Consider the following 10,231-nt stretch of genomic DNA (forward strand, 5'->3'; position numbering starts at 1 on the left):
ACCCAAACCTGCCTTGCCAGGCTAACAGCAACCTCTGGCCCTGAAGCCCATGGCCCCCCAGCCCCCAAACTCCAGCAGGCCCCTTCTGCTGTGCCTCAGGACTCCCCGCCCCTGCCCGCCCTTCCGTCTGTCTGCCTCACTTCCTGACTGGTGAGTTTCAAACCCACAGCCTGGGTCAGCACTACCTCCTGCACCTCCCACTCCCTCTAGTGTTGGCCCATCAGCTCTGCCAGCCAGCCTCTGCTAAGATTCCTCTGTCAGGTGGATGGAGAAACCTTAATAAGCATCCAAGCATCCTAGGGCCTCCTGTGGGAGGTGGCTAATTAAGATGGGTGTTGGTGCTGGGAGAATGTGGCAAGCCAGGTCCCAGGTGCAATCCTAAACTCTTGGTGACCTACAGATTTGTGTTCAGTCTCAAGCTTGCAGGAATCCATACACACTTGGCCTGTCACTCTTAGAGCCCTGCATTCCAGTTTATAGTTGTAATCACCACCCACTCTACACATCTAAAGAGCTTACATCCTTACCTCTTGCAATGTAACCCTTCCTCAGCCAGGTACCCCACTGCAACCACCTCCTGGTTAAAAGGGTCAAGGGGTCAAGCAGTTATGGGGAGAATAGGTTATGGAGAAGGACAGTAACCTATAACCAGGCAAAACCACCGTGCTCCATGTTCAATTATTTCCTTAATAATTAACTTGTCTATAACACAATAGTTAACAACACACCTTCCTATATATCATCTTCATGACAGGCCCAAGGGGTAGGATTATTATTCAGCAAAGAAAACTGAAGCTCAGAGAGGCCAATAGAAAGTGAAACAAAATGATGGCTCTAGGTCAGCCGTGGGCAAACTACGGCCCGCGGGCCGGATCCGGCCCGTTTGAAATGAATAAAACTAAAAAAAAAAAAAGACCGTACCCTTTTATGTAATGATGTTTACTTTGAATTTATATTAGTTCACACAAACACTCCATCCATGCTTTTGTTCCGGCCCTCCGGTCCAGTTTAAGAACCCATTGTGGCCCTCGAGTCAAAAAGTTTGCCCACTCCTGCTCTAGGTCCTCTAATTCTGATACCCTTTCACCACACCAATTGGTTGGCTGCTTGCCAACCAGTCCCCCTTAACCCTAGTGCCATTGTCTTGCTCTTGATTTAGGATCAGGAAAAGAAGAGGCTAGATGCGGAATTCAAGAACAGAACAAAGATGCAGGGAGGATGAGGGGAGAAATGGTGGATGGTTTGATCTAATTACTTTGTTTCAAGACTCCAACTTTTCTGGCCCTGCCAAATGTCTGTTCTTCTGCATATCTTCATGATATCAATTTATAAAAGGTAGGGGATTGTAAATATATGAATATTTCTGGAGCTGGAGATAAGGAAACTGAGGTTGAGATTACCCACTGGAACCTATAAAATTGTCTGAACAATAACTTACACTTAGCCCTAGCTGGTTTGGCTCAATGGATAGAGCATCAGTCTGCGGACTGAAGGGTCCCAGGTTGGATTCCAGCCAAGGGCACATGCCTGGGTTGCTGGCTCCATCCCCAGTAGGGGGCGTGCAGAAGGCAGCCAATCAATGATTCTCTCTCATCATTGATATTTTTGTCTCTCTCTCCCTCTCCCTTCCTCTCTAAAATCAATAAAATATTTTTTTAAAAAAAATAACTTACACTTAGTATTTACTATGTGTCAGGTAGTGTTCCAAGTATTTTACATATATTAACTCATTCAGTCCTCACAACAACTCAAGAGGTAGGTGTATTGTTATTTATCCCCATTTCACAGATGAGGAAACAGGCACAGAAAGCTTAACTAACTGTCCAAAGATTACACAGTGGCTGGGAAATTGGAACCATGCAGTCTGCTGGCAATAAGACCATATACTGCTTCTGCAGTCATTGAATCCAAGTACACACATACTTGAATCGTTCTGTGGGGTTGAAAGGAGGTTTTTCATTTGTATTCCTTCTAAGACTGCTTCTTCCTCTTTTCCCATTCCCATAAAATGGCAGCGTGTCCAAGCACTTGTTCTGTAATAAACATGTTGACCAACCATCCACTGTGCCCCCCCCCCAGAGTGAAAATGTGTGACTGTTCCTTACTCTCCAATTTATTCATATTCCAGACCCCTCCCTTCGTCATTTTTTGCAAGCTCTGGACCAGGCATGTGCTCTGAAGGCATCAGGCACACCCATGTCTGTGGTTTTGTCACATACAGTAATGCACTGACCAAGGCTGCTGTTTTACACATTTAATGTCGAGTATATTCACACCCGTTAGGGAGGGATATGGAACAGGACATGTGTACTAGTGGACATGCTTGCAAATGTGTAAGGGTTTGCTGGGTGTTGCTGTGCCCAAACCGGGACCTCTGTGGTTGGGCTAAACAACTCAATATTTTGCTCCTCTGGGTGTTCCGAGTGTGATGCAATAACAACAAACAATGGCATCATCATGAGGTCACCGCAGGACAAGGGAGGAGCCCTTTCGCCTAGCCCCGGCAGCCCTGTCTTCTCTCTCTTCGCCGGAGTTTCTCCAAAGCCTCCTCTCCGGGATTAGCCTCTTCCGACTGCGACGAAGGAAAGCTTCACTTTCATTCCGGGGTTTCCAAGTTCAGGCTCCGATCTCCAGGAGACTCTCTGCAAGCCCTGCCTCCACTCTTAAGTTTCACTCTATAAAGAACCTAAAGGAGGGGCCGGGAGGCGGGTCAGTAACGCAACGCAGGTTGATTGGCATTCAGGCCGTCGACGTCCCGTTTTAGCCCGGAGTTTCTCCAATCCAGAGGCAGGGGTGGGGCGGTGCAGGCGCAGAGAGCTGGGTTTAGGTGGACTAGATTTAAAGAGACAGAAGCTGTCGGGGTCCGGGAAGACTGCCCCTAAGACCCTCTCCCTAAGTCCTTGGGACCACTTGGGTCCCCAAAGCTGGGGAGATGGTTTGCGGTGGCTTTGCCTGCTCCAAGAATGCCCTGTGCGCGCTCAACGTGGTCTACATGGTGAGGTTTTGGAGGTGGGGAAAGCTTCAAGGCGGAGAGGCGAGTGGGGAGATTATTCAGGGGACTTCCGGTGGGTAGAGGGGTGTCCTGGGTGTTCCAGGAAGATTCCCAGGAACTTCCGGCGAAGAGGGAATTCCTGGGGACTTCCGTGGGTAGAGGGGAGACTTCCGGTGATCGGAGGGTTTGTTTGGGGGTGGGGGGAATGAACTAGGGGTTGTGGGAACAAAGGCCTCTCCCTCCTTTTTGTGAACTTTAGTTTCTCCCAAAATAGAAGTGATGGATGAAGCTAAAGGTTCGGTTTTTATATTCATAGATTACCCCCGCCCCCTCCCAGACATTCTGACCTCCCAGGGAAGGAGCGCCCAGGGATGTTACAGATTCCCACAGCACCTCCTCTCCTTGTAGTCCCGGGTGCCCTGTAAGGCCTCTGGCTGTGCTGCACGCTAGATTTCTGACGTGTATCCTGCTTTCTGTTTCCCCTAGCTGGTAGGCTTATTGCTCATCGGAGTGGCTGCTTGGGGAAAGGGCCTGGGTCTGGTGTCCAGCATCCACATCATCGGAGGAGTCATTGCTGTGGGGGTCTTCCTCCTGCTCATCGCAGTAGCTGGACTGGTGGGTGCCATTAACCACCACCAAGTACTGCTGTTCTTTGTATCCTGACCCAAAGTGATGGGCACTGTAGAACTCTTGGGAGGGCTGAATGGGCTAGGAAGAAACTAGACCTCAGGGATTTGGGGGGACATGTCTCTTTGCTCTGCTCTGTGAAACCGGGGCTGATGATTTTATTGCTTTCAACTGGCATGGTTGTATAAGTTCTATGAATAGATGAGATCAGATGATTGTTAGAGGTGGACCATAAAGGAATCTAGGACTTTTTCCCCATAACTCTTCCTCTCAGTACATGATCATCCTTGGTTTGGTCTTCGTCTTCCAGTTTGGAATCTCTTGGTCATGCCTGGCCATTAACCGAAGCAAACAGGTAAGGGGATACCCTTTCAAATACTTGCATTTTTCTCTAACCTCTAACTCCCTAACAGTCTTGCCCCAAAGATCATTCTTAGGTCACTTCCAGACTCAGGCCATTCGCTTCCCTGGGATGTCTGGCTAATTTTCCATGACGATCTAAGACAGTGGTTCTCAACCTTCCTAATGCCACGACCCTTTAATACAGTTCCTCATGTTGTGGTGACCCCCAATTTCATTGTTACAAATTGAACATAAAGCATAGTGATTAATCACAAAAACAATATGTAAGTATATATGTTTTCCAATGGTCTTAGGCAACCCCTGTGAAAGGGTCGTTGAACCCCCAAAAGGGGTCGTGACCCACAGGCTGAGAACCGCTGATCTAAGACAACTTTAGTGGATATTTATCATTGAGTCTGTATATTTGTGATACACTCCCCCCCCAGGGATGTTGACTTCCTTTGCTGGAGTAGAGAAATTGAGGCACTTGAACTGAGATCAAAATGTAGGGAGATTCTTCGGGTTAGCAGCATCAAATAGTTTCCCTCTGCCTATGTATCCTCCAGGCAGATGTCATCAATGCTTCTTGGTGGGTCATGAGCAACCAGACCCGGGATGAACTGGAAAGAAGTTTTGATTGTTGTGGCTTATTCAACCTCACAACCCTGTATCAACAAGATTATGCCTTTTGCACTGCAGTGAGTTGGCGGGGAAGGGTGGGTAGGAAAATTGGGGAAGGACAGTGCCTAAAATGGTAGATTTTAGCTTGAATAGGATTGCCTCTCTAGTATTGGGGCTGTGTGCTGCTGTGTTAAGAGTGGGGATGGATCAAAAGCTATAGAGAACTAGCTAAATGGGATTTCAATCTGTAAGATACTGATCAAAACTAGTAAATTTCTAGGGTCATTTGTCATAGGTGTCGGGACAGGGCATCTTAGCAACTATGCATCCTCCACACACACGTTTTATCCTAGGTCTGCAAGAGCCGGAGACCCACATGCCAGATGTGTGGAGAAAAGTTTCTTAAACATTCAGACGAAGCCCTAAAAATCCTGGGGGGTGTTGGACTCTTCTTCAGCTTTACAGAGGTAACATTCTCCAGTTCTCTCATATGCACCCTTTCTCTACACCTGTCAGTCAGTCCCAGAGATTAAGAATTGGTGCTTATCTTTTTCCCTTTGCTTCTACAGATCCTTGGTGTCTGGCTCGCAATGAGATTTCGGAATCAGAAGGATCCTCGAGCCAACCCCAGTGCCTTTCTATGAGACTTTGGATCGTTTTGACTTCTCTCCTGTTCTCCCTAAGCTTTTTCTTCCTTCCGTAGGGAAAATCCAGGGTCAGTGACCTTTTTTGTTTGAGAAAGAGGAAAGGCCCTTTGCCATCCCCTAAAGGTGACTGAATAGCCAGGCTCTCTGCCTTGACAAGACTATGAGGAATACAGAGAAGTCTCTTCGTTCCCTGAGTGGCTATGGGAAGATCCTGGGAGTGTATGAGATGGTATGGGGGTCGGAGTCATTCCTGGCTGTCTCCCCTCTTCTCCCTTCCACATGCTGGACCACCACCACACATCCTGGCCTGGCTCCAAGGGGAAACCAAGGACAGAGCCAGAGAGAAAACTACCAAGAAATCTTTCTTGTAATAACAGGACCCAGTTTGGGGGAAGGTCAATGAATATAAAAATAAAAGCCATTTAGACTCCATATTCAAAGAAGCAAATTGAATGCCTGCCTTGTCTTCTCTTACCAGTTGAGGGGCTCCACTGACTATGTAGGCCCTGTAACCTAAGGAGAATCTGTAAGATTCTGCAGAGAAGTCTATCTTCCAAATGGTTTTTCCAAATCCCCAAATGGCAAAGCCAATCAAAGGAAGAAACATTAAAAAAAGGAAGGAAAAAAAAAAAGACCATATTTCTTTGTTTTGTTTTTTTTCCCCGTATAAAAAAGGATCCCAATATCAAGGTAAGGAAGGGGAGAACAAGGGACATACTCCTTGGTGTAAGGAAATAGGAGGGCAGGAGAAGGATAATCCCCAAAGGAGGGGAGGGAGGGGAATGTCATTAAGGCAGCCAGCAAGATATCCCTGTAAAAAGTTGGAGGAAGTGTCTCCACAGCCTCAGATAAAAAGACACAGAGCGCTTCTCGGTGGGGGGCTCTGCACTCTAGTGTTCAAAGCAAGGTAAATGACAGCTTCTCTTCTCTTGGTTCTGTTGCAGCGACTCCATTGCTCACTCTGGGTTACCTTCTTCCTTTTGTAGATAGGAGTGCTGCAGGGCTCGGAAGGCAGAGATTCGCTTGTGTGGGTTAAACGTCAGCATCTCCTGTGAGGGGAGACAAAAGTCAGAAAATCGTGAAGAAAAAAAAAACCCCAAATTGACTTTTGCTCACCCTCAACAATACTAGCATGGGCTATTTTCTACATTCCTCTTTGTGGATGGCCAATCACAGTAGCAAAAGACTAGCCCATCCAACAACTGAGTCTCAGGAACCACAATGGTTTGGGTCCTTTTTCTGCTACATTTTTCATCCTAATCTCACGCCATTTCCTTGCCCAAACTCAGTACCAGCAGCAGCTGTGCTCCAGACTTCTCCATCTCCGGGATCACCGACTGCACTGGGCAGGGCCCTCTGGGGGGGAAGGCTCCTCGGGGTAGAGACACATCTCGGGGCCAGTCTTCCTCTGGAGGCAGCCCAATCAGGCTATGGGGAACGGGAAAACTGGTCAGAGAGGTCCTCCAAGGCTCCACCTCAGGGGCAGAGCCAAATGCTACCAGGGCTCAGCAGTAGGAAAAGACTCAGAATGAACATTTTTTCCCCCTTGCCAGTCACTTACTCAAAGATTTTGCCCAATTGGTCAGCTTCAGAGTTTCCGCAGAAGAGAGGCCTAAGGTGAGAAGGGACAGAGCATCATTTTCAAAGATGTTGTAGCAGAATGGTTATTGCTTAGTGGTTCAAACAGAGGGTATGGAAACGAAAGGGATAATAAGTTCCTAATTCCATTTCAGAGCTTCTAGTTATGGACAAGATGGTCAGTAGTACTCACGTCAGTGGTTCTCAACCTTCCTAATGCCGCGACCCTTTAATACAGTTCCTCATGTTGTGGTGACCCCCAACCATAAAATTATTTTCGTTGCTACTTCATAACTGTAATTTTGCTACTGTTATGAATTGTCATGTAAATATCTGATATGCAGGATGTATTTTCATTGTTACAAATTGAACATAATTAAAGCAAAGTGATTAATCACAAAAACAATATGTAATTACATATGTGTTTTCCAATGGTCTTAGGTGACCCCTGTGACAGGGTCGTTCGACCCCCAAAGGGGTCCGATCCACAGGTTGAGAACCACTGACTCAAGTGAAAGAATGGTTAAGATAAAGCGATGATTTTTAAGCGATCTGGGAAACTCAAAATAGTTAAGGTCCTTGGGTCCCATACTTTCGACGAAACATCTCTGCAAAGATACAGCCAACGCTCCACAAGTCCACAGGAGTTGCGTATGTAGACTGCAGAAGAACTTCCGGAGCACGGTACCAGAGTGTAACAACCTAATGGGAACAAGAAGAGTGGACAGGGCCCTACGGGTTACCATGAAGCACAACTGCTCAACTGATGTCACAAAACACATGACTTCCCGACTGCGATGGGCACTTCCCTACCCCCAACCAGAACCCATTTCGGCTAACATCTTTCTACTGACCACAGGCGTAAGTGCCATCTGGTAGCTGTAGATTCTGGCCAGGCCAAAGTCAGCCAGCTTGACTGTCCCACTGCTTGTCACCAGAATATTCTCTGGCTTCAGGTCTCGGTGAACAATGCAATTGGCATGCAGAAAATCCAGGCCTCTCAGAAGCTGCCGCATCAGATCCTGGTTTGGAAGGGGGAGGTACAGAGGAACTGGAAACGAGGCGCCATACCTGAAATCACAATGGCTTCTACTGCCAAGGCCCCGACGCACCTCTCTCATTGTCTGCCCACCCCACGCACCTTGATGGTCTCCACTGGCAAGCCTGGTGGGGGTGCCTTGTCCAGATACATCCGTAGGTCTTGGTCCACATGCTCAAACACCAGGGTCACTTTGGTCTCCCGGTCAGTTCGGGCGGTGGCACAGACATCCATCAGCCTGGCCGGAACAAATGGTGGGCTGCTCATGGATCAATCCCTTTTGGCCCCAACATGACCTTCCCTATTTCCTCGGGATCCCCACTTCTCTCCAGACCACCACGCCCCTCATAGAGGTGTCTTTCCCCCTTGAGCACCCTCTCCCAACCCTTCACCTTCTCACCGGACAACATTGGGGTGCTCAAAAGCCTCCAGCCGCCGCAGTAAGGCCACCTCACGGACTGTGCTGACGGGAAGGCCCCCTCCGGCCCCTCCTCCATTGGGGACTCTCACGCTCTTGAGGGCCACGAAGTGGCCACTGTGCGGATCACGGGCCTTGTACACCGTCCCGTAGGCACCAACACCAATCTCAGCCACGGGCTCATATCGAGGGGTAGCCATTCTCAGATCAGAGAAGACCCTACAATCACAGAGACTCTGCCACCGACATTCCCTTCCAGAGTTCGGATGGTATGCGCCCACAGCAACAAAGTAACTCCAGGAAAAAAACAAACAGCACAAAGACGCAGCGCCAGCACCCTTCCCTTCCCCGAGGCCAGGCCCGCCCCTCAGGCAATACAATGACTCTAGCCTAGCGTCTAGGCGGCCCCAACCCCTTCAGCCACGTGAGGCCCCAGAATTTTTTAAAAATCTCTTCCTTTGGGACCGTCGCGCCTGCCACAAAGGAAGAGCCCACACGACACACCCCCCTGCATCGACGATCCTACACCCCAGCCCCGAAAACGACCCTCCCACGACCACAAAGGACCAGATTCCACCCTGCCCCCCTTCCCGCCGCCAGCGACCCCTCCGTCACCAGCCCGCGTGGGAAGCCAGGCTGGTGGAGAAAGGTCTCCATCCCTGGAAGGGGCTGCTCTTACTTCTCCCCGCGCCGGGAACTGCGGGGGCGGACCGTTATCGGGGCGCAGGAGCCGGTTTCTGCGGCGCCATACACCCGAGCTCTGTCCGGAGCAGCTGGACCGCACGGGCCCGACCATAGACACAGGCCGCAGCTAGAGCGGACCCCTCACTCCCACCCTCACCCCCACCCTCACCATGTGACCAGCTGCCAAAGAGGCGCGCGGAAACCCGGGGGGAGGGGCGAGCGCCGGACGTTCGGGGCACGTGACCAGCCACTCCTGCGCAGAGGGGCCGGGAGTGGCTTTGCCCGGTTGGGGGGCGGCGGGGAGAATGGGGAGGAGGGACGATGGCCACCACGTGACCTGTTGCTATCCCACGTGACCGCATGCTATTGCTCGGAGGAGCAGAGGTGTGGTTACGCGGCAAAGCACGTGACTAGTTGCCACTACCCAAGCGGGGTGGGGTGGTGGTTGGGGGGAGATGGGAGAGGGTGGAGTCCGAGGCGGTGCCATGGCAACCTGGGCCACCCAGATCCCAACTGCGGGCTGCGGGCCTTCTCCAGTCTCACTCCTTGTTTCTCTATACGGGGGAGGGGAGGGGCGCGGGTGTCGGGGGACAGGAGGTGGTGCCTTGGCCTTTCGGTTCCACTGCCATCGGAACACGTATTCTCACTTGTGTCTTTGTTTCATTCACTCATTCATTCAGCAAGTTTTTACTGAGTGCTTGCTTCCCGTGTGGATGGGGGGTTGTTTTGGGTCTGTTTGTTTTTTGGTGTCTCAGTCACAAGCCCTTTTAAGTAGCGATAAGACTATCTGTAAAGCCCTAGCAGGTTTGGCTCAGTGGATAGAGCGTTGGCCTGCGCACTGAAGAGTCCCAGGTTTGATTCCCGCCAAGGAAACGTGCTCAACCGTGCGGGAGCTAGCAGATCCATGGTTCTCTCTCATTGATGTTCCTATCTCTCTGTCCCTCTTCTTTCCTCTCTGAAATCAGTAAAAATATATATTTTTTAAAAAGACTATCTGTAAAGATATAGCCAACAGTGTGCACACAAAATAGGGAGTAGACAATGCCCATGTGAGGGCAAAACTAGGATTAAAGGATTGATGAAAGGCAGATTAATACAGTAATCCAACAGGAAGAGGGGCAAGGCAATGCCCTCCCCTCTTCCCAATTTCCACCCCTTCCTAGGACCACCACATGCCTTCTGGCGGAGAAGTTTTCAATGATTGGGAGATAGGTTCTTTGCCGCACTAAGATATTGTGATATATGTGTGTATGTGTATGATAGATATGTCATACATATAAAAA

General features: G+C 49.6%; 2 protein-coding genes and 1 long non-coding RNA gene across 6 annotated transcripts; 2 read left to right on the top strand and 1 right to left on the bottom strand.

Annotated features, from left to right (window-relative positions):
- LOC106728280 lies at positions 1–1,165 on the top strand. The gene is made up of 2 exons (XR_001364562.1): positions 1–838; positions 1,062–1,165. It is a non-coding gene; the product is annotated as an uncharacterized LOC106728280 (long non-coding RNA).
- Positions 1,166–2,468: 1,303 nt separating this feature from the next.
- Positions 2,469–5,825, top strand: TSPAN31 (tetraspanin 31). 3 transcript variants are annotated; one of them, XM_014550082.1, is made up of 7 exons: positions 2,785–2,995; positions 3,252–3,287; positions 3,479–3,646; positions 3,894–3,974; positions 4,528–4,659; positions 4,936–5,049; positions 5,152–5,825. In XM_014550082.1, exons 2-7 carry the CDS (start codon positions 3,276–3,278, stop codon positions 5,224–5,226), a joined length of 582 nt encoding a protein of 193 aa, XP_014405568.1. In that variant the 5' UTR covers positions 2,785–2,995; positions 3,252–3,275; the 3' UTR covers positions 5,227–5,825. The 3 variants fall into 3 exon arrangements, with proteins under 3 accessions (XP_005879107.1, XP_014405568.1, XP_014405567.1); XM_005879045.2 differs by lacking the exon at positions 3,252–3,287 and having other exon boundaries at positions 2,469–2,995; XM_014550081.1 differs by lacking the exon at positions 3,252–3,287 and having other exon boundaries at positions 3,479–3,607.
- A 24-nt stretch (positions 5,826–5,849) lies between these two features.
- On the bottom strand, positions 5,850–9,876 carry CDK4 (cyclin-dependent kinase 4). Of its 2 annotated transcripts, none has more exons than XM_005879047.2 (8): positions 8,944–9,087; positions 8,247–8,483; positions 7,949–8,084; positions 7,662–7,829; positions 7,400–7,509; positions 6,791–6,841; positions 6,522–6,657; positions 5,850–6,278 (listed from the first exon to the last, which is right to left on the bottom strand). In XM_005879047.2, the coding sequence occupies exons 2-8, from the start codon at positions 8,462–8,464 to the stop codon at positions 6,186–6,188; spliced, it is 912 nt and encodes a 303-aa protein (XP_005879109.1). In that variant the 5' UTR covers positions 8,465–8,483; positions 8,944–9,087; the 3' UTR covers positions 5,850–6,185. The 2 variants fall into 2 exon arrangements, with proteins under 2 accessions (XP_005879109.1, XP_005879110.1); XM_005879048.2 differs by lacking the exon at positions 8,944–9,087 and adding an exon at positions 9,118–9,876 and having other exon boundaries at positions 5,869–6,278.
- Between the last annotated feature and the right edge of the window lie 355 nt (positions 9,877–10,231).

This window comes from Myotis brandtii, unplaced genomic scaffold (assembly GCF_000412655.1).
Source record: "Myotis brandtii unplaced genomic scaffold, ASM41265v1 scaffold581, whole genome shotgun sequence".
Classification (NCBI taxonomy): domain Eukaryota; kingdom Metazoa; phylum Chordata; class Mammalia; order Chiroptera; family Vespertilionidae; genus Myotis; species Myotis brandtii.